Here is a 24,474-nt window from a genome sequence, read left to right on the forward strand (position 1 = left end):
ACACAAATCAAGTACTTGAGTAAAAGTACAGATACAGTATTATAAAATATGACTCAAGTGAAAGTATTTAGTGCTCCTTTTCAATTTTACTTGAGTGAAAGTACAAAAATACTTGATTTTTAATGTACTTAAGTAAAAAACTTTTACTGATTGATGAATTTTTATTTTGTAATTTTATACAGGCCACTTCTATAATTTAATTTTATATTATATATTTTATATAATCCTATTGCTCAAAATAATTATGAATGATTATGAGTTGTCAAATAGCCAGCACTTGTCAGTATGGATGGAAGATTAGTGGATGCAGAAACATAATATGCAATGTGTGTTGACAAATAATTTAAAAAACATTGCTAAATCATTGCTGCAGCAGCAGGGAAGAGGAACGTGCATGTGTTATTTTAATTTGTGTTAGAGTCACACGATTCTGGATAAAATGAGAATCAAGATTTTTATTAGTTTCTTTCAAATAGAAATCATGATTCTCCCATGATTCTGAATAGACAACTAAACAAAATTGTGTATAATTATTTACTAGAGGACAAAATATTAATTGCTGCTGTCTATTGAATTAATTAATTTTAAAAAATGGCTTTGAATGAATGATTAAATGATTCACTCATAACTATTTCACTTGTTTCATTACTGGATGAATCAATGTTTTTGAACAAATCTTTTGAATGAATCATTTAATGTCAAATACATTTTAACAGTCACTTGTCGCCCCCTAGTGGCGTAACGATGTAATCGATACAACCGTTATTTGAAGCGGCAAGTTTTAAAATGTGATTTGATCTGATTGAATCGAAATGGAGATCTGTGTAGACTCACTGATGTGGACGTGTCCGCATTAAAACATTTCAGTGGGCTTAAACAGATCGCCCTTTACAGCAGATTTAGCTCAAAAACAACTGACCTAAATATAATTTTCAGTTACAATAATTCATTCTAAAATTCAACATTAGTAGGCTGACTTACTTTTCACCATCAGTCGCGCGCACTCAGAGGATCCCCAGTTCTTGGCTAATTTTCAGTCAGACTTGTAAATTCATTCACTGGAGAGTCGCTCTGAACGGATCATTGAATCAGTGATTTGTTGACTCAAGAACAGCTGCAATACAATCAGTCCAATTCGCGAATGAATTTTTGATGTGATTTGTGAACCGATTTAACAAGATGATTGAAAAGAATCAGTTCGTGCAAGAATTGGACACCACTTTTGCGTCTCTGATCATGTGATGATTTCTTCATTTTAAAATAAGGAGTAACGATATATTTTATGAAATGTAGTGAAGTAAAAGTAAAAGTTGCTCAAAATAAAAATACTCCAGTAAAGTACAGATACTTGAAAAATGTACTTAAGTACAGTAACGAAGTAAAAATACTTCGTTACTGTCCACCACTGCTAGGAACTATGAAAAGGTTCCTCTGGTGTGAAACCCCCTATAGTGAGCTCTTGGAGTAAGGTCGTATGTGCTGAAATGGCAAGATGATCCAGGAAAAATGACCACATTTGCATCATCAGGCATCATGTATAGTCTATGAGTTGAGACCTGTCAAGAAATTCATAAGACAAATAACCACTGGTGTTTATTTCCAAACCTTTCTCAATTCATAATTTTTAGTGACTACTGAGAGGAAAACTTCTCTAAATGCTAAATCTCTAAATTATGTTAATTACAAATATACAGTCTTTAAGGGATACTTCACGACATGGTGGACTTCTACCAGACAACGCCTCCACTAACTTTAGTGAGGTTAAGCTAATGTAACAGGCTAGCCTCACTAACAACTTTGTATGTTTTTTGTATGTGGCATGTTTGTCTTTTAACCTCACGGCTGCAGCATGGGTGAATGCCCAAACCAAATTTTCCACTTTGTTGGACAATAGAGTTGATCCTGACACCCTGGAGCGTCTGATTTAATGTTATAGCTAGCTGGTAGCAATTTTACCTGAAATATGTTACTAAGTTTTTCTGCAGTCATGTCTTCTTCCCTGAGAGATACTCTTTTATTGTTTCGGAAAATGACATACTGCTCCATGTCCATGTAACACAGTCGATTACACAGTACATACTTTATTCCGTTTTTCTTTTTCTTCTTTTCTTCTAACATTCCCCAGCTCTGTCCAAATTTATATACAGGCTGTAGCCTATTGTATTGTATTTAAGTGTTTTTATGCATGTTTGGTCTGAGTTTTGTTTTGGATTTGTAGTCCAGTTAATACTCAGGGGAGTGAGAATTTCGCTGACATTCGTGGTACCGACTAAAAATTTTTCTAGACAACTTGTCGCATGTTATAATAAATTGATAATATAATAATATACTAAACCATACTTTAACATATAGACAGGCGTATTAGCCTATTCCGCACTCAAGCTCACACATAAAGCAATTGCCTCAAAGCACCGGCAAAGAGATTAAGAATGTGGCGGGGGGAAAAAAGACATTTTAATTAATTAGTAAACTAGTGCTTTCTGAGTCAGTGTCGGCTGCAAACATGAAGTTGCCGAATGTCGACGCTGACTCGCCATCTCCACATGGACACCTTTTCATAAGGACTACATAATTAGATAATATTACAAAATCGAGTGGGCGAGTTTTCTTTATATTTATTTTATTATTCATTAAAAAAAATAAATGTAAAAAAAAACTGTATTGGTTATATTTACTAGTAATTGCCTAGCTCAATGATCCAGCACCTGCATTCAAAATTGTCTGGCGCCGCCGCTCGTCATGTAAATGACCACATCCGGTCACGGAATTTCATTTCTGTTTTCTGGTGATTTTATTTTTTGTTATTCGAAATATAAAATGAAAATCAAACCATTTTTAAAATTTTGCTCATACGTTTTTGACTATGAAAAAGAAAAATACCTTGTATTTCAATTGTCAGAAAGCTGTTGGAAAGCTTCTCAAACAACAAAAATGTATTTCTTGTATGTATTTACAAAGGCTTCGCTAGTATTTTATTCAGTTATGTTTTTTCTTTTTATTCTTCTACAAACAGGCCATTGCTTCTGTATTCATTTTGACACTTTCAATTTTCAGTAAATGCACACACCTGTGAAATTTAGATTTGGTGATTATTTCTTCTTCCTTTTTGATTTTCTCTAAACAACAAACCTGACAACCACATAAAAGTACATAAGAGAACCAAAAGTCTCTTTTAAGAGCATTGCAGAATTTGAATCACTACATAGGCAGCAACTCACACAAATGACCCTTGACATTGAAGACTTTAATTGCTATTTATTTAATTACAAATATGTGAAAGATTATATTTTTAATTTGACTCAAACCTTTAGCAATAATTTGGTATTGAATGAATTACATTTAATTTTGATTGCTTCTTTTATTTAAACTGATTCTTGAAAGATAACTTTTTACACATTTTATACCCATGTTTAGACAAATTAAGTTATCCACATTTTTATATAAACACAATGACTTTAAATGTGCTTCAATTCGGACACATGAATGAACTCTGCTTTATGAACTCATACAACCTTTTTAACATGTTTGTTTGTATCATATTTGTCACTGTTTTGATTTTAAAATAAAGGTTGTCTAATAAAAAAAGAAAGAAAGAAAAAAAAGATGGATTTCTATGCACTTCTGTGATTGTAGGACAATGCTATGTGTGAACAGGACTTTTATTTTGGAGTGACGACATGACGTCATAAGACTGCGCCGCGCTCCTGCATCTGTTGTGATTCTGATGAAGAAAGGTTTGTTTTAAGAATTTAAGCTGTTTTAATCGATAGAAACAGTTCAGTGATTTATGGTTGTGTTATTATTATTTTATTTTTTACAATTGATGTGAAATTAGTTTATTTACTATTTAATGTAACATTGTGATTCTTTATCTAACTGTAATGAAGGATATTTGTGTGAGTAAAGCTCATCCACTGATGAGAAACAGTAAATCTGCGTCTCATTTCTCTCTCTATATATCATAAATCAGTTTATCATGAGCACGAGTTCAGTTTCTGGCGAGTAATGATGAACTTTTCAACTCCGAGTCATTTGAATCAATTACTTTGAGAAATGATTCAGTGAATCACGGCATGTGCTGTTCAAACAGTGAACCTGAACAACAAACACTAACGTGTGATGCTAGCTTTCACAAACAAATGAATCATTTATCAAAGTGTAAACATTTACATATTATCTATAACTCATTAAATACCAAATGTAGATCATAAATGCCTAAATATAAAGTGTTTATTATTAAGCAACGTTAATTTTAAGACCATTAACTCTGTTAATTATTCTCTTCTTAAAGATGGTGCTTATTATTAAAGAGGAAACTGAAGACATGAAGATGGCGTTTATTAAAGAGGAGACTGAAGACATGAAGATTGAAGAAACATTCAGAGTGAAACATGAAGATACTGAGGAACAAACAGGTTGGTTTTATTCTCACAGCTGAACTCAGTCATTTGATCCTTATTAAAATGTCCAGCTCTACAGAAATAGAGAATATGCAGAAGTATAATCTTACAGAGAATATTACAGAAGTAGCCAAAACAAAACAATGATTTTTAACATTAAAACTAATATCTTCTTCTGAATAGAGAACAATGGAAAAGCTATTTTTTTTCTGTTCATGCTCAAAAGTGCTGTACTAACATTTAACACTCCTGAACATAAATAGCAGTAATTGAACATTAAATCAAGCAATAAATAAGTCCTAGTTGAAACATTTTTCTCCATATAGAGGACTTCAATGGCCTCCAAACGGTTGAAGGTCAAAATTACAGTTTCAGTGCAGTTCAAAGGGCTTTAAACGATACCAGACGGGGAATAAGGGTCTTATCTAGTGAAACGAAATAATAAATAAACGAAAAAAAAAAAAAATGTATATGCTTTATAAACACAAATGCTTGCATTGCAAGTGCTTCCACCGGACCACCTTTCGTATTCTTCAAAAAGCTTATGCTGTATGTCCTACACCTTCCCTACTCGACTTAAGGAAAAACGGAATTGGTGCCGCGTTAGTTCCCTAAGTTGAATACATACTTGCAAACTTCCTTAAGCATCCACCTCTAATTTAGGCAGCTCCCACTCCCACGAGTCAAAGGCTACATTCACACTGTCAGTCCAAATCCGATTGGAATCTGATCTAAAGGTATTGATGTCTACACTGTGTATCACAGCTGTTCAGATCCAATTTGTGTCCATGCCACTCTTTCATTTTCTGGAATATCTGCATTAGTTTCTATGGCAATGATGTTGCATTGGTAGGCATAAGCCAAAAGGGATTTGCAATACAGATGTTGCCTTATTTACAACATGACATTGTGCAAACGCCGCATGCTGGACTCCTGAATCTTCTGACGCAGTGGCCGAACCGTAGGAAGCTGGTATGAGCGGCTTTATTCAATGCTGTTGTCTCCGCCGGTCTCAAAACATGTCTCTGTTATATTGTCATGTTCTGCTTGACCTGCACTTTACAACAACACTCTTCAGCGACTTTAAGCATATTTTCTATAACAACAAATTTGGTGTTATCGCTCTAACTAGGGCTGAAACGTTTAGTCGACATAATCGACAACGTCGACAATAAAAAATTGACGACAAATATTTCTGTTGTCGAATAGTCTTTTGATCTCATATGATCTATTTGAAGGGCCTGCAATAACGCGGTTTGACCAGTGGACATTCATTCATTCGAGTATATTTAAGTTTATAATGGATCCAGTTCTCATCCTATTGATGAACAGGAATGGTAGTTTGCCCAACCCCAAAATTTAAACCTAAGTCTTCAGGACTGCTTGAAAATTACAGGGGCATGTATTTGATTAGGGATAAAACTTTACTCTGCAAGACAGTGGCCCTCCAGGACCAAAGCTGCTCATCCCTGATCCATAGGATTGGATAGGGTATAGATTATACATGTTGTTGGTTTTGATGCATGAAATGTCTAAATTGTTTTATGTCTGATTTTGCCCTAGACCTAATGGCACTGAAAGAGGCGAGTCATGAACTTAATGAAAAGGAAGAAGAGAAAGAACATTATGATAAACATCACAATTTCATGACTGGGGAAAGAGCGACACAGGCTAAAAAGTCTTCCTCACAAAAAAGAGCTCAAAAGACAGGAACTAAAAGTTATTTCACCTGCCAACAGTGTGGAAAGAGTTTTGATCAGCATAGAAACCTTCAAGTCCACTTGAGAGTTCACACTAGAGAGAGCTCCTTCACTTGCCAACAGTGTGGAAAGAGTTTCACACGTAAAGAAAACCTTCAAGTCCACTTGAGAATTCATACTGGAGAAAAGCCTCACACCTGCCAACAATGTGGAAAGAGTTTTACTGTAAAAGGAAACCTTAAAGACCACATGAGAATTCACACTGGAGAGAAACCTTTCACCTGCCAGCAATGTGGACAGAGTTTCAGTCAAAAAGGAAGCCTTAAAGTCCACATGAGAATTCACACCGGAGAGAAACCTTTTACCTGCCAACAATGTAGACAGAGTTTCACACATAAAGAAAACCTTAAAGTCCACATGAGAATTCACACTGGAGAAAAGCCTTATACCTGCCAACAATGTGGACAGAGTTTCACACTTAAAGGAAACCTTATAGACCACAATAGAATTCACACTGGAGAGAAACCTTTCACCTGCCAACAATGTGGACAGAGTTTCAGTCAAAAAGGAACTCTTATAGTCCACATGAGAATTCACACTCGAGAGAAGGCTTTCATCTGCCAACAGTGTGGAAAGAGTTTCACACATAAAGGAAGCCTTAAAGTCCACATGAGAATTCACACTGGAGAAAAGCCTTACACCTGCCAACAGTGTGGAAAGAGTTTCAGTCAAAAAGGAAGCCTTATAGCCCACATGAGAACTCACACTGGAGAGAGCCCATTTGCCTGCCAATAGTGTGGAAAGAGTTTCAGTGGAAAAGGAAAACTTGAAATCTATATGAGAACTCACACTGGAGAAAAGCCTTACACCTGCACTCTGTGTGGGAATGGCTTCACACGGGAACGAAGCCTTAAGGAGTTTAGAAAGAGTTAGAAAGAGTTTCAGACGCATGAATATTTACACTGGAGAGAAGCCATTCACATGTGATCAGTGTAGAAAGAGTTTCAGACATAAATTGACCCTTTATTCCACACATGAACATTCACACTGGAGAGAAGCCTTTTACATGTGGTCAGTGTGGAAAGAGTTTCAGATTTGAAGGTAACCTTAAGGGCCACATGAGGATTCACTCGAAAGAGAACTGTTTTAGAAGTCGTCATTGTGGAAAGAGCAGAGGTGTAAAGAGTACCTGAAACCATACTTGAATAAAAGTACAGATACCTTACAGCAAAAATTACTCAAAAGTTACAAGTCACCAATTCTAATACAACTTGAGTAAAGGTCTTAGAGTATCTGATTTTAACAGTACTGAAGTATTTTACTCATGCTGAATGTAGGCTCAAAGATCTACTAGTCCTCGACACCTGAGAGACATGCCAGTGAAAATAAGAAACAATTGATTTGATTGATCAGAAATCATGTTTATTTTCTAAAATCAAAATAAAACTGAACACCTCATAAATCAAACACTTGTGATTCAACAACTACCTGCTCATGTAAAGTAGCCTTGTTTACAAGTTTGTATAAGTAAAGGCAAAACGCACAAGCTAAAGTATCTTCAGTGCATTTAGATCAGGGGTGGGGAACGTTGATCCTGGAGGGCCATTGTCCTGCAGATTTTAGCTCCAACCCTAATTAAACACACCTGAAGCTAATCAAGGTCTTCAGGATTACTAAAGTTACGGTCAGTTAAGTGTTTTTTTCAGGGTTGGAGCTCTGCAGGAGTTTAGCTGTATGTATTTGTAGTTTCATATATTAAATCCATCAAATATTCACGCTTGATTGTCTCTGATGCTCATAAATGAACCAAGTCACTTTAATGTTTCCAATTAACATGGGGCCGTTATGGAACCCGTGTACAATCCTATATGGGGCCCTTCATTTTCATTTTCAGGCCATTTCATACCCATATGGGCCCCACATATAAATGTTGGCTGGGCAACTCCTTGGGCTGTTGGGCTGGTAATTGTAGCTGTGGGGTTTTGAAAGTAGTTGCTCACTTCCTTCACTGCTGGCCAAAGAGTTGATTTGGTGGAGTGGGTGGAAGCTCCTTCGAAGAATCTGAATGCTCACTTAATTCCAGTTGGGCGCTCAGTTGACTCTGGAGAAGTTTTGCACTTGGCCTAGAGAAGTAAACACAAACATATAAGGCACACCTTACCTACTGCTTTCATATTATTTCTAGAGGACATGGAATTTGACCTTCATTGCTCCACAAACACCTACCTTCTCTTTCTTGAGATATTTTCTGTCTGTCAAGTCTGATGAATATTATAGCTTGGTGGAGTTTAACCCTGGCTTCGGCATAAGTGGCTGTAAAACACAATGATAACAGAAGTGAGTCAGATTTTGAAATTTAGAATAAGCTTTTAGCATATACCTATAAATCAAACTTCACATCTTGTCTGCAAAGTGCTATTGTGGTTGCAGGTTTTCTTTCCTGCCTAGCAAGAGCACATCTGATTTGATTAATAAACTGTGTCAAGCCTGGTGTGATCCTGCTTGGTAGGAGTAAAAACCTGTAGTATATAAGTCAAGTCATCTTCATTTATATAGCACTTTTCACAATACATATTGTTTCAAAGCAGCTTCACGGTGACAAAAGGAAAATTCTTATTGAGCTAAAGTTGGTTTTTGATTGAATCACTTCCTTTGTAAAAATTGTTAATTATTACTTTAGGGGTCGTTTAAATGACACCTTTCCTAATGAAAACTGAATACCTTTAATGCATTCTTGCCGTTCATTTACATGTTTAGTCTATAGGTTTGCGTGTTTGAGTGTGTATATGCGCAGAAGCTTGGTCTTTTTTAAAAAGTGATATTTGCCAAATTACTTGACTGGTCCGCATAATACAGAAAAATTAGTTGTGTCCTATTATGAACAATTCCAGTATCTATGCGAACTGGAATAATTTTGATAATGTTTTATCTACACATAGGGAAAGGAAAGGGAAGGAGGCCTTCACAGGGAATAGTTTAGTTGAAATGTCAGGGCTGCGTAATCGTCATGTCTAGGCGCAGATCCTTCAACTCATCTGGATACACCCTGGATCTGGCAGGCTGTGGCAAACCTCAGGATAAACAGAGAGAGACTAATATTGGCGTAGACGCCATTCTTCTTATGATGTAGCAAGTACATCAGGTGTTATGGGAAGTGTTCCCGGTTCCAGCTGATCTAAAGTAGATAATAGTTTATGTGTATGCAAGTTTAAACAGATGTGTTTTTAGTCTAGATTTAAACTGACAGAGTGTGTCTGCTTCCCGAACAGTGATAGGAAGACTGTTCCAAAGTTTAGGTGCTAAATAGGAAAAGGATCTACCGCCTGCAGTTGATTTTGATATTCTAGGTATTATCAACTGTCCAGAATTCTGAGATCACAATAGACGTGAAGGGCTATAATGCATTAAGAGCTCGCTAAGGTACTTGGGAGTTAAACCACTTAGTGCTTTGTAAGTAAGTAGCAAGATTTTAAAATCTATATGATGTAAAATAGGGAGCCAATGCAGTGTTGACAGAACCGGGCTAATATGGTCATACTTCTGGAGTAAGAACTCTAGAGCTAGAGTTCTTACTGGTTCATTTTGGACCAGCTGTAGTTTGTTTAACAGGCGAGCAGAACAACCACCCAGTAAAGCGTAACAGTAAGCTAGCCTTGAGGTCATGAACGCATGAACTAACTGTTCCGCATTTGTCATTGAGAGCATATGTCGTAGTTTAGATATATTTTTTAGATGGAATGCGGTTTTACAGATGCTAGAAACATGGCCTTTAAATGAAAGATTGGTATCAAAGAGCACACCCAGGTTCCTAACTGAGGATGAAGACTTAACAGAGCAGCCATCAAGTGTTAGACAGTATTCTAGGTTATTACGTGAAGAAGTTTTTGGTCAAAAATTAGAATCTGTTTTTTCTGAATTTACTAGTATAAAATTACTGGTCATCCAATTTTTTTATGTCAGCTATGCATTCCGTTAATTTTGTTGGTAATTGGTAAGTTTTGTCAGGGCGCGAAGAAATATAGAGCTGAGTATCATCAGCGTAACAGTGAAAACTAACGCCATGCTTCCTAATGATATCTCCCAAGGGTAGCATGTACAGAGTGAAAAGCAACGGTCCTAGTACTGAGCCTTGTGGTACTCCATATTGAACTTGTGATTGATATGACATCTCTTCGTTTACTACTACAAACTGATAACGGTCAGATAAGTAAGATTTGAACCATGACAATGCAATTCCACTAATGCCAACATAATTTTCAAGTCTATTCAAAAGAATATTGTGGTTGATAATGTCAAAAGCAGCACTGAGATCTCGTAACACTAATAGAGAGATAGAACCACGCAGTCTCAGTACTACGGTATGGTCTAAAACCTGACTGGAAATCCTCACAGATACCATTTCTTTCTAAAAAGGAACATAGCTGTGATGAAACTACCCTTTTCTAGTATTTTTGACAGAAAAGGTAGATTCGAGATCGGTCTGTAATTGACTAATTCTCTAGGATCAAGTTGTGGTTTTTTAATAAGAGGTTTAATAATAGCCAGCTTAAAAGTTTTCAGTATATATTCTAGTGATAAAGATGAAATAACGATAATAAGAAGAGGATCTATGACCTCTGGAAGCATCTCTCTTCAATAGCTTAGTTGGTATAGGGTCTAACATACATGTTGTTGATTTTGATGATTTAATAAGTGTAGAGAATTCTTCCTCTCCTATAGCAATGAATGAATGGAATTTTTCCTCAGGGACACTACAATGCCCTATCTGATGCGATACTGTAGTAGACGGTTGCATGGTTATAATTTTCTCTCTAATATTGTCAATCTTGCAAGTAAAGAAGTTCACAAAGTCATTACTGCTGTGCTGTTTGGAGACATCAGAAGTTGAAGCTCTATTTCTCATTAATTTAGCCACTGTATCAAATAAATACCTAGGGTTGTGTTTGTTTTCTTCTAAAAGATTTGAAAAATAAGTAGATCTGGCATTTTTTTAGGCCTTTTTGTCCTGAATCATTCTCTCTCTCCGTGAAATGCGAAAACTTCTAGTTTTGTTTTCTTTCAGCTGCGCTCCATTTTTCTGGCAGCTCTCTTAAGAGCCCGACTGTGCTCATTGTACCACGGCATTGGATTAGTTTCCTTAATCTTCTTTAAGTGCAGAGGAGCAAATGCATCTGATGTGCTGGAAAAGAGAGAGTCAATAGTTTCTGTTGCAACATTGAGGTCTTCTAAGCTGTCTGGTATGCTAAGGCAATGAAACTAATCAGGAAGATTATTTATAAAGCAATCTTTAGTGGTAGAAGTAATGGTTCTGCAGCCTTGACTAAATGTAGTAAACACAAGACTAAATAATGACCTGAGATGTCATCGCTCTGCTGCAGAATTTCATCAGCATCAATATTGATTCCATGTGACAATATTAGATCTAAAGTATGATTACGACAATGAGTGGGTCCTGACACGTGTTGTCTAACTCCAATAGAGTTTAGAATGTCTGTAAATGCCAATCCCAATGCGTCTTTATCATTATCTACATTGATATTAAAATCACCAACAACAAGGACTTTATCCGCAGCCAGTACTTACTCCGACAGAAAAATCAGCAAATTCTTTGATAAAGTCTGTATGGTGGCCTGTATACAGTAGCCAGCACAAATGTTAACTTACATAAATCACATCACTTCGAAGGAATTATATTTGAAGGACTTTTGAGTAATATTGAAGATATTACTATAAATTATAGCAACACCTCCCCCTTTGCCTTTCTGACGAGGATTGTGTCAATAATTGTAACCTTGAGGGCTAATTTAAAGTAATGTAATTGTTTGGTTTTAGCCAGGTTTCTGTCAAACACAGCAAATCTAGATTATTGTTTGTGATAATATAATTTACAATAAGTGCTTTTGAAGAAAGGGATCTAATATCCAGCAATCCAAGCTTTATCATTTGTTTATCAGTATTATCTCTGTTTTTTATTTGTTGAACATCAATTAAATTTTTACCCTTAAATGGGTTTGGAAGTTTTTTGTGTTTACTAATTTGGGGTACAGACACAGTATCTATGTGATAATATCTAGGTGTAAGAGTTTCTATGTGTTGGGAATTATCTGACTTCTGTAACGTGAGGCAGCTAGCAGACGGTCAGTTTAGCCAGTCTGTCTGCTGCTTCCTGACCTGTGCCCCAGTTTGTCATGTTTTAGCTTTAAGACTATGTGCCATATTACTAGAGAGAAGAGCAGCACCATCCCAGGAGGGATGAATACCATCTCTTTTCAACAGGTCAGGTCTACCCCAAAAGCTTTTACAATTGTCTATGAAACCTATATTATTCTGCGGACACCACTTAGACAGCCAGCCATTGAGTGATGATAATCTGCTAACTATCTCATCACGCTGATGAACAGGAAGGGGACCAGAGCAAAATACTGTTTCTGACATGGTACTTTCAAGTTCACACACCACTTTAATGTTAATTTTAGTGATTTCCGACTGGCGAAGTCGAACATCATTTGTGCCGACGTGAATAATAATCTTATAGTATTTATGATTAACATTAGCCAGCACTTTTAAATTTGCTTTGATGTCAGGTGCTCTGGCTCCCGGCAAACGTGACTATGGTGGCTGGTGTCTCTATTTTCATGCTCCATGTAATTACTAGGGCACTTTGAACAGGATTCTCAGTGGGTGCGTCACTGAGTGGGGAGCACCTGTTTGATGTTCTAATTGGAATGGAAGAGTGGTGTTTTCCACGGCTAGGCCGCCTCACGGTGACCCAATTTCCCTGCTGTACGGGCATCAAAAACAGTATCTAAAGCCCTTGCATTCTTATTATCCTCAATTAAAGTTTGGATGTGTGTCTCTAATTCTGAGATTCTCTCTGTCAGCCTGACTATCTCCATGCATTTATCACATGTGCCCTCTCACAATGAGGGCGCAAGAGCATATTTTATTGCCGTTTCTTTTAAAATGCTGAGCCTTTTTGTGTGTTTTGTGTCTTTTTTCTGCAGGTGACTGGCTGATTGCGGCATGATTGGGAGCACCGGCATGGAGGTATCTTGCTCCCTACAAAAGCAGCCTCTTCCTTTTGGCATGGTGTCTGCTCTGGCTCCGTCTCTGGACTTTGACAGCTCTAGTTCTTCGTGTCCATACTTATGGCTCATGTTTGCCTTAGTTTTACCCCTTAAGCCCTGAGGGTATTTTCAGTGACACACAAAAAATTAAAGACTCGTAACTCCAAAACTATAGCAAGGAGAGTCAAAATGTTGGTATTGTTTGAAAGGAAACTTTTTAAATAAAAAAAAAAAATTGGATATTCTCATGCTGAGAAACTGCAAAAAAAACAGCAAAAAAAAAAAAAGTGGAAAAAATTAAAATTTACATATCTTTCTAATTTAAAATGAAATATCCCATGAAGAGAATACGGTAGCAGGTTCATTTCTCTTTTGGTGACATTCCTCTATATGTGAGCTGTATCTGGTTCAAATTTTGTGGTGATTGCATGAAGAAACCAAGAGTTCTAGCATTTGGAACAAAGGTAGGCATTTTTAATTTTTTGTTTTGTTTTCTGAGTGACATGCACAAAAATATTGACTCATAACTTCAGATCTCTTGCAAGGAGAGTCAAAAGGTTGATATCGTTTGAAAGAATTTTTTTTGCACTCTTAAATTTAAAAAATATTAAATTCTGACATTCTCATGCTGAGAAACTGATAAAGTCACAAAATAAAAGTTTGCTCAAGGGAAATTTTACATATATTTCATATATGACATGCAATAACTCAGAGAGGAAATAAGGTAGGAGGACAGTTCGTTCACTGTTGTTTGGTGATGTTCCCCTATATGTGAGCTGTATCTGGATCATCGTTTTGTGATCCAATAAAGAAGTCAAAAGTTAGAGCATTTGGAAACAAGTTAGCCTTTTTTGTTTATCCATTGGCACCCCCTGATGGGAAATTTTACAATTTTATGCACAAAAAGTTCATTTCAAACTTGATGCCTGCTACAGGTCTCAAAATAGTTGGGACAGGCGCATGTTTACCATGGTATAGCCTCTCCTCTTTTCAAAACAGTGTGAAGACGTCTGGGCATCGAGGTTATGAGTTTTTCTAGAGTTTTGGTGTTGGAATTTGGTCCCATTCTTGCCTTATATATGTTTCCAGCTGCTGAAGAGTGTGGTCTTCTTTGACGTATTTTTCTCTATAGGTGAAAGATCTGGACTGCAGGCAGGCCAATTCAGCACCCAGACTCTTCTACGATGAAGCCATGCTGTTGTAGTAGCTGCAGTATGTGGTTTTGCATTGTCCTGCTGAAATACACAAGGCCTTCCCTGAAATAGACATCATCTGGATATGTTGTTCTAAAACCTTATATACCTTTCAGCGTTCATAGTGCCTTCCAAAACATGCAAGCTGCCCATACCGTATGCACTTATGCACCCCCATACCATCAAAGATACTGGCTTTTGAACTAAACGCTGATAACACGCTGGAAGGTCTCCCTCCTGTTTAGCCCGAAGGACATGGCGTCTGTGATTTCCAACAAGAATTTCAAATTTGGACTCGTCTGACCATAGAACACTTTTCCACTTTAAAACAGTCCATTTTAAATGAGCCTTGGCCCACATGACACGACGGTGCTTCTGGACCATGTTCACATATGGCTTCCTTTTTGCATGATAGAGCTTTAGTTGGCATCTGCAGATGGCATGGCGGATTGTGTTTACCAACAGTGGTTTCTGGAAGTATTCCTGGGCCCATTTAGTAATGTCATTGACACAATCACTCATCGGCATGAGACCACGGGCATCCAATAAAGGTCTTTGGCCTTGTCCCTTATGCACAGAGATTTCTCCAGTGTCTTCTGAATCTTTTGCTATGCACTGTAGATGAGATTTGCAAAGCCTTTGCAATTTGACATTGTGGAACATTGTTTTTAAAGTATTCCATAATCTTTTTATGCACTCTTTCAAAGATTGGAGAGCTTCTGCCCATCTTTACTTCTGAGAGACTCTGCCTCTCTAACGGGGCGTTAACACCAGACATGACTTGTGCAAATAAATCTCGCATAGTTGGACGCTTGAACATTTTGAGTTAACTCGCTTAATTCGCGCGTAAAATTCACTTTACAACAGACGCGAATTCGTGTCTCCAGTCACGTTGCAAAATGGCTGACATGGATTTTGTTGAGAGGGTAGCTGCGCTTTATGTGCTGTGGAAGGCTGAAACACGGCGTAGACTCGTTCGGCGCCGTGTCTTGGTCCATCAGATCCTTCAGAGGCGCACCCAGCTTGGTGAGTTTCACCAACTCTTCCAGGAGCTGCGCCTGGATGACGGCCGCTTTCCGACTGAGCCGGTCCCAGTTTGATGACCTGTTGTCCTGTGTCGGTGGGAGGATTTTCCTCCAGGACACCAACTACAGGCACTCTATTCCACCTGCAGAGTGCCTGTCCATCTGTCTCCGGTCAGTAAATCATTTAATATTCTGTGTGATTACAAGTAATTCATGACTGAGAACTTCCACAGACATAAAGTCTTCTCACTCTTCTGAACACACAGTTATCAATACAGCACTTTAATGAAATGGCAATTAACTTTAGTCTACAACAGTCAAAGTGGGTTTTGAATTGTGCAAGTAACTGCTATATTATAATATTGAATAATAGTCTGTTTTTGCAATATAGCAAGCAAATCAGACCAAATGCTAAATAAAGGTAAAGTTATAAGGGCATTTTATCAAGCTTGTTGTTGTTTAACTGTAAAAAACTAAAGAGAAATGAAGATGTCACAAACACCAGTATTATAAATTTATATTTGCTAACATGGAATTGCAATCTGCATTTATAACAATGTTTATTTTATTTTTTTATTTTCTCTCTCTCTTTCAGATATCTTGCCACTGGAGACTCCTTCCGGACCATCGCCAGCAGCTTACGTGTTGGTGTCTCCACAGTCTGCAAGGTTGTCCCAGATGTGGTGACTGCAATCTGGGACTGCTTAGTGTGGAGGAGTTCATGGCTGTGCCCTCCACAGATAAATGGAGGTCCATTGCAGAGGGTTTCGAGGAAAGGTGGAGCACTGGACGCCAAGCACTGATAAAACACCCCCCAACACCGTATCCCAGTTCCACAACTACAAGGGAACTTTTTCCTTAGTTCTCCTTACTGTTGTGGATGCAAGGTATTGCTTTCGGGTGATTGATGTCGGGGCATATGGGCAGACGAGCGATGGTGGGACTCTGGCCAACTCAGCCTTTGGCCAGGCACTCCGTGGTGGCACCCTCCATCTGCCACCTGACTGTCCTCTCCCAGGAGCTGACCAAAGAGGACCCCAGCCCCACGTCTTTGTGGGGGATGAGGCCTTTCCCCTCAGGAAATGCCTCATGAGGCCATTCCCTGGGTGCAGCCTTCCCCAAGAGAGACGGGTCTTTAATTACCGTCTCTCCAGAGCCCGGCTGGTGGTGGAGAACGCCTTTGGGATCCTGTCCTCACAGTGGAGGATGTATCGCTGCCTCATAGAGGTTTAGCCTGATGTTGTGGAGAGGTGTGTGAAAGCGACATGTGTCCTCCACAACTTTATGAGGAGATCTGCAGAGGCACCTGCTGTGAGGGGGGCAGTGCAAGGTGCAGAGGACTCGCTGCAGAGTCTCGGTCGGGTTGCAGCCAATAATTCTACCAGAGAGGCCATCCGGGTCAGGGACAGCTTTATGGCTCTCTTTTCAGCCGAGGGAGCAGTCCCGTGGCAACCGACTGAATAATTTTTGTTTATTATATCCTGTGCTGTTTATGTTCATGTTTAGCTCATGTTAATATTCCCATCCTTTTGTCTTTTCTTTTGATTTACACCCTTTATATATTGTAAATAATAACATCTTTTCAACCTCTCTTGTAAATATTGCTATCTTTTTCCATCCTTAACTCTTGTAAATATTTCGTCATTTTTCAATCATTTTTTGTTCAAGTTTAGATTGTTATAGTTTTCTTGTTTTCAAATGATAAATGGAGCCAGCCTCCAAAAGGAATCCTTGTCTCGTTGCTGAATTCTCATTACAATCGACCACAACACTGGTCCAATCACAAATAACTATTTTTTACTATACTATTGTGAGTGTATTTGCAATAGGATATAATTAGAATGAATGTACAAATGTTTGCCATAAGTATTCGTCTTAACATAGAAATAATATTTTTAAGTAACAAATATAAATTATGATTTATTATGTTGTGCACAAAGTAACACACCAAAACCTTGTTGTATAGAACATTTATTTAAACAAAATAAATCATATCAAATAAAGAAATATAAAAACTATATACAAAGAATATTTACAACTATTTACATGCAGGAATAAAAAGGATCTTGCTTGGAAGAGGGAAGAGTGAGGGCCAAAGTGAAGGAGAGGAGAAAGGAGAGAAAGTTCATTCCTTGCAGAGATTGCTGCCTCTTCTTTAAAACTACTCTGTAGGCTCCACTTGTTCCAAATTAAGCACAATTGTGCTGCTTTCATAAATTAATTTGTGTATTTGAAATTTGATGAATTCTTTCATCTGAGGCAGCATCCTCTGCAGGGAAGGGACCAGACTCAAGAGGAAGAGCTCATCCTCTGAGCGTGGAGGCGGCGCTGGAGCTACAGGACGGCTCCGGAGTGCTTCTAGGAGCTGCCGCTCCACCTCCGATGGCTGCTCCCTAGGCCTTCTCTGAGCTCTTCTTCTTGGTGGCGCTATATCAAATGAGAAGGCAGAAAAGGATTAAACTCATTCACAAACCGTCAGTGTTGTGTGAGGCTATGAGTGCTTACTGTAAATATAATATGCATGTAAACATGGTCATTATTGTCTGTACACACCTGTGGGTACAGGAGCAGATGTTGAAGGGCCGGCAGGGGAAGCAGAAGCAGCAGCAGGTTCTGGCAGAGGGGACCCAGGCTCACTGCCATCAAAAGAACCAGTCGGCTCTGTCATGACAATATTAAATATTAATACAACATTACACACATTGCACATTACACCAGTCAGAGAGAAATTAACTTAGCCCTGCTGTGTTGCTTCACTTGTCAACACACCTCCTGTCTCTGAGTGCCCTGCTGCTGCTGCTTCTGTCTCGCCCTGGTCCTCGGGGTGGTCGTACCCTGCGGCCTGATTCATATTCCCACCCGTGGGGAAATGAAGGGGTTGAAGAAAGGCAGGACCACAGAGTACTTCCACTTTTTCCCTGACCCTGCTGCTGACCCACTCCTCTTCTCCGTCTCCTTTCTCCTCTCCTTTAAATATGCGTCCCTCAGACTCTTCCACTTCTTTCTGCACACTTCCTCTGAATAAACACATCAACTCATCAGCGGGAAAGTAGTTGTAAAATACAGCGAATAAGCTCAATTTGCCGGCTTTAGCTAGCTTGTAGTCTCAATATGTATATATATATATATATATATATATAGCTCAAATTGAGTAAAGAGCATTTTTTACAACTTACCAGATTGTCCGACCTTCTCACTCACGTTCTTCCAAGCAAGATCCTTTTTATTCCTGTTTCGATAAAAGTATGAAGATGTATCGTACAGCTCTGGGTATCCACATACAGCGACGATGATTTTGTTCTACATTGTTTCGGATTTCTGCCTCCTCTCGCTACGTCGTAATCACGTCACTACTAGAGCAAGCTCCTGATTGGTTAACGCGGCGCAAATATTCACCAACTGTTTTGTCGCGGATGTGAAGAACAGGAAATGCGCTCTCAAACGGAGAAACACGCTATCTCCAAACAATCGATCAAAGTGTGCTAACGTTTTAGGACAGGTCGATGGTATATAAATCATACCCGAAAGTTAGCGTTTGCGGGAACATGTCAATCAAGCCAAACCGTCCATTCAGAAACTGAGAAATTTGACACTTTAAAGGTAAGGAGGCTGATCTCTCAGGTTGATGCGCGAGGTGGGTTGACTGAAGTTTTCTTTAGGATTTATAGTTTATGGACTGTTTTGATTTCGGTAATTACATCTAGAAAGGTAAAAGCATTGATGGCATCTATAAAAGAGATCTCTGAAAGCGAAACGACCAGTGACACAAAGGGGAGGACGCACGAGAGAAGACCCTGCGCGTTTAATTGGTATGTATATACTGTAATACTGCATTTACAATGCTTATACTAATTTTTGATAGAATGATTATTATTTTGAAATGTAAAACCACAGCAACCAATCTGATAAACTATTATTTGACAAAAAATATCAAAACTATGTTTAGAATATGGCAAGACTAATTGCACAGCAGTCTGCAAGAATGCAAACTTGAATAAAATTGTCATTTCAGTAAATCTACATTTTGATATTGTGAAATGGGTATTATTACAGTGCAAAAACTGTGTGCATAAACAGTGATTTCTTTGTTTCAGTTGCTGTTAAAGTTGCAGTTGCTGGCACAGCTGGAATCACATCTCCGTGATGCTGAGGTGATGCTCAACACAGGTGATAACAAATTATACAAATCTGGATGATGTAGATTCTGTTCTAGATTGTAATAGAGTCTTAAGTCTACTGAAAGAATAAAATTGATCAAAATCATAAAATGCTTCTTTTTGTTGTTTGTTCATACAGCACAGACAACATATAGCCTACTATAGTATTTATCACTTTCAGCAGTATTTTATGTAACTTCAAAGGGTTGACACCTAGATTTTGTATTTAGACCACTGTATATAGGTATGAGAAGCTTTTCAATTTGGGTAGGCCAAATCCAGGCGGAAATCCCCAAATTGTCCACAGTGCTTAGGAGTTTAATGATCAGACAAGTTTAATTTATGATGGTGGTCCACCAGTGAGCCAGAAGTGGTGGTCCAATATCCAGAAATCTGATCTTACTATCTGGGCTTTTGCTTACAGTTTGGTCCCCCCACAAATGTCTCCAGAGCTTAGATGTATCATTTACAGTGGAGGAAGGTGAAGTGACAACATTTACTGGTCAGATCAATGGTGCTGAGGTCAGTGTACATCAATGCTGTGTGAAGTGTTATGCCTGGCAGGCAGAGTTTGATGGGAATGGTAAGTTTCACCATCGTGTAAGATGTGGGCTGCTGCAGAGGATTGCCAGTTTTCAGCCAGCAGTAACTGCAAAATCTGTCAGGTGATTTTTGAGGAAGATAACTGTCCAATTCGGTTTTGAAGAATCATTTACAGGAAGAGGGATTTCGGATTCACAGAATGTTGAGGAGCATTTACTGGAAATTGGAATGTGTTCTTTCAAGATGGAGAGGAATGTTGTGATTGCACTCAGCAAGGTGAATCATGAAAGAAAGGCTGAACCTGAAGCTGAAAATTTTCTTGGAGTAGGTCAGGAAGGTGAGATGGAAAGTTGGTTCGATGAGTGTGCAGAAATAGATAGTGAGGTTTTGTTGGCTGAGCCTGTGCCATCTGAAGCTAAGAGTTTGTTGGAGCAACCTGTGTCAAGTGAAGCTCAGAATTTGTTGGTTAAAGCACTAAAACATTGTCTGGGCGTTAATATTTGCAAAGTTTGCTTTCAACATGCTGATTTATAACTTGGTTCATTTATGCTGCCATTGTTGATATTTTAATTTCAAATGTTGTTATAAACATTCTTTTTTTTTTTGTTTATTTTAATCATTCCTTACCATTCTAAATACCGTTCACCCCAACAAGCTTATGTGTCTAAGTTTTCCACTTACATGTTGGAAAAACTCTTCGGTTGTTAATGCTTACTTTAACTTCGCAACAGACATAATACAGGTGCTGGTCATATAATTAGAATATCATCAAAAAGTTGATTTCACTAATTCCATTCAAGAAGTGAAACTTGTATATTATATTCATTCATTACACACAGACTGATATATTTCAAATGTCTATTTCTTTTAATTTTGATGATTATAACTGACAACTAAGGAAAATCCCAAATTCAGTATCTCAGAAAATTAGAATATTACTTAAGACCAATACAAAGAAAGGATTTCTAGAAATCTTGGCCAACTGAAAAGTATGAACATGTAAAGTATGAGCATGTACAGCACTCAATACTTAGTTGGGGCTCCTTTTGCCTGAATTACTGCAGCAATGCGGCGTGGCATGGAGTCGATCAGTCTGTGGCACTGCTCAGGTGTCATGAGAGCCCAGGTTGCTCTGATAGTGGCCTTCAGCTCTTCTGCATTGTTGGGTCTGGCATATCGCATCTTCCTCTTCACAATACCCTATAGAACAATACCCCATAGAATTTCTGTTTGAAAATAGAGTTTGCTGGCCAATTAAGAACAGGGATACCTTGGTCCTTAAACCAGGTACTGGTAGCTTTGGCACTGTGTGCAGGTGCCAAGTCCTGTTGGAAAATGAAATCTGCATCTCCATAAAGTTGGTCAGCAGCAGGAAGCATGAAAGTGCTCTAAAACTTCCTGGTATACGGCTGCGTTGACCTTGGACCTCAGAAAACACAGTGGACCAACACCAGCAGATGACATGGCACCCCAAACCGTGGAAACTTTACACTGGACCTCAAGCAACGTGGATTGTGTGCCTCTCCTCTCTTCCTCCAGACTCTGGGACCCTGATTTCCAAAGGAAATGCAAAATTTACTTTCATCAGAGAACATAACTTTGGACCACTCAACAGCAGTCCAGTCCTTTTTGTCTTTAGCCCAGGCGAGGCGCTTCTGACGCTGTCTGTTGTTCAAGAGTGGCTTGACACAAGGAATGCGACAGCTGAAACCCATGTCTTGCATACGTCTGTGCGTGGTGGTTCTTGAAGCACTGACTCCAGCTGCAGTCCACTCTTTGTGAATCTCCCCCACATTTTTGAATGGGTTTTGTTTCACAATCCTCTCCAGGGTGCGGTTATCCCTATTGCTTGTACACTTTTTTCTACCACATCTTTTCCTTCCCTTCGCCTCTCTATTAATGTGCTTGGACACAGAGCTCTGTGAACAGCCAGCCTCTTTTGCAATGAACTTTTGTGTCTTGCTTTCCTTGTGCAAGGTGTCAATGGTCGTCTTTTGGACAACTGTCAAGTCAGCAGTCTTCCCCATGATTGTGTAGCCTACAGAACTAGACTGAGAGACCATTTAAAGGCCTTTGCAGGTGTTTTGAGTTATATAGCTGATTAGAGTGTGGCACCAGGTGTCTTCAATATTGAACCTTTTCACAATATTCTAATTGTCTGAGATACTGAATTTGGGATTTTCCTTAGTTGTCAGTTATAATCATCAAAATTAAAAGAAATAAACATTTGAAATATATCAGTCTGTGTGTAATGAATGAATATAATATACAAGTTTCACTTTTTGAATGGAATTAGTGAAATAAATCAACTTTTTGATGATATTCTAATTATATGACCAGCACCTGTATTGTAACTAATGTGATCATGTTTGCTTATTCACACACTGTGGTACAACAGCTTACCGGTGACTTCCGTGTTAGCATCAGTCTCTTGCATGATACAACTGGGTCCTGGCTCTGCTTCTGACACTAAATGAAATTTTAAAAATGATCATATTTCTCACCACAAATCTCCCCTTTTTTTTTTAAAGCTTTCTGATCAAGTAAAGTCAGTTTCATTAATGTAGTGCTGAATCATCTGGCATCGTTAATTATCTTCATTTTTATCTTTATCATTTTTCATTGAACAGGTTTCACTTATTAACATTAGTAATTATTACATTCACTTAATGACAATCCTACCTGCCCATTCAGGTGTGTTGGGCTCAAGACTGGTGTTTGGTAATGATACTGGGCCTGGCTCACTGTTGGCAGCAAACTGGACTAACGTTAGAGGCTGCTGCTGTAGCGTCAACAACTGACGTTTTTTGTGCAAGGCGCGGGCGTGCCGCTTTCAGGGGAAGTCAAAATTACGTCATCATAAACCTGCAGGCTGCTCTGCGAAAAAAATAATAAATAAAAAGAGGGGCTGTGAGAAAACAATAATTAAAAGAGTGGGTCTGCGAGAAAATAATAAATTAAAAGAGTGCCCAGTGCCATGACAACAATGGCCCTCGCGGCCAAAAAACAGACCGGCCCACCGGGAATTCTCCCGTTGCTCCCGATTAGCCAATCCAGGCCTGCATCTGGGTCACGGCAACAATGTAGCCGTGACCAATGTAGTTTTTTTTTCTTCATTTTCTAACACTTTCACATTTGCAGACTGAAATAAACAGAAAAGCCAATGGTTTTAACAATTTACTGAACTAAGATTAGTTTAACACAAAAATTAATACAAAAACACAATGAAAGGTATGAGACACCACTACAGCTCATGCCTCCCAGAACAATTGATCAACACGCACACTGCAAAATAAATAAATAAAAGTATTTTTATCCTAAAAATTCTCAAAAAGCGTTACACAATTAAATGTATTTTTCACTATATTAGTTTTTTTTTTTTTTCATTTAAATAACAGCACTGACAGAGGGATTTATGCTTGAAATAAAAACAAACTACTGTTTATAAAAAAAAAAAAATATATATATATATATATATGGAAAAATATATGGATAATTTATATAATGTAATGTGCATTTAAATTTTAAATCATTTAAATATTTTCATACTTTTTCTTGCAAATGTGTAAATATAAATCTCAGTGTTGTTGAATTAAATAAATCAAAAATATAACTCTACATTTATATGCACTTTACAGTATACATACAGTATAAATAAATGTACTCTAATCATCATTTTTAACAGTATTAATACATGACATGTTTTTACTGCTAAAGGAAGACTGTGGAACTTTTTACTGCGTCTGGATTCTTCTGCAATTCAAAATGGCAGCACAGCTGAAAAGTTTGAGCTGCGCCCTCTACTGTACAGGCGTAAATATGGATTTCCTTCAGCCTGAGATTATTCATGTGACTTTATAACTGTCCCAGCTATTTTAAACTAGGCCTGCTACAGAAGAATGAGGGGGAAATCATTCTTGCAATATACCCTATTGGATGTTGTGTTTAGGGTCTGGATATCCATGCATGAATAAACCTTTTCCAACATATTGAATTATTTACGGAACACAAATCTTCAATAACACAAAACAAACTTCCATGACATCAAATGATCACAAAAAAAAAAAAAAAAGGCAAAGTCCAGGGTAATGGTGTGGATGTATGAGCATGAAATGTCCAAAAAAGATGTAGATTGATGATATGGTTTGTTAAGGTGAACAGTCATTAGAATGAACAGTCTTATCTCTAGATGGTAGGAATCGAAGAAATGATGAAAGGTAGTTTGTGTCCTTGTTGTAGGCCTGGAGTCTTTGAACAGAATCCTTGGGCAGTTGCACAGCTGCACCCAAACAAGCTCCAAACTCAACACATCAAAGGCAGTGTAAGTTCATGAGTAACCAAAAATCCTCTACAAAAGAAAACAACTTATTAACTTTTTTACAAACCAAA

General features: G+C 38.1%; 1 protein-coding gene across 1 annotated transcript; it reads left to right on the forward strand.

Annotated features, from left to right (window-relative positions):
• The first annotated feature begins 3,476 nt into the window (after window positions 1–3,476).
• LOC127508861 (gastrula zinc finger protein XlCGF8.2DB-like) lies at window positions 3,477–17,113 on the forward strand. The gene is made up of 5 exons (XM_051887327.1): window positions 3,477–3,734; window positions 4,292–4,415; window positions 5,964–7,201; window positions 13,105–15,556; window positions 15,981–17,113. Exons 2-3 carry the CDS (start codon window positions 4,292–4,294, stop codon window positions 6,893–6,895), a joined length of 1,056 nt encoding a protein of 351 aa, XP_051743287.1. The 5' UTR covers window positions 3,477–3,734; the 3' UTR covers window positions 6,896–7,201; window positions 13,105–15,556; window positions 15,981–17,113.
• The last annotated feature ends 7,361 nt before the right edge of the window (window positions 17,114–24,474 follow it).

The sequence above is a fragment of the Ctenopharyngodon idella genome, chromosome 3, assembly GCF_019924925.1.
Source record: "Ctenopharyngodon idella isolate HZGC_01 chromosome 3, HZGC01, whole genome shotgun sequence".
NCBI lineage: Eukaryota > Metazoa > Chordata > Actinopteri > Cypriniformes > Xenocyprididae > Ctenopharyngodon > Ctenopharyngodon idella.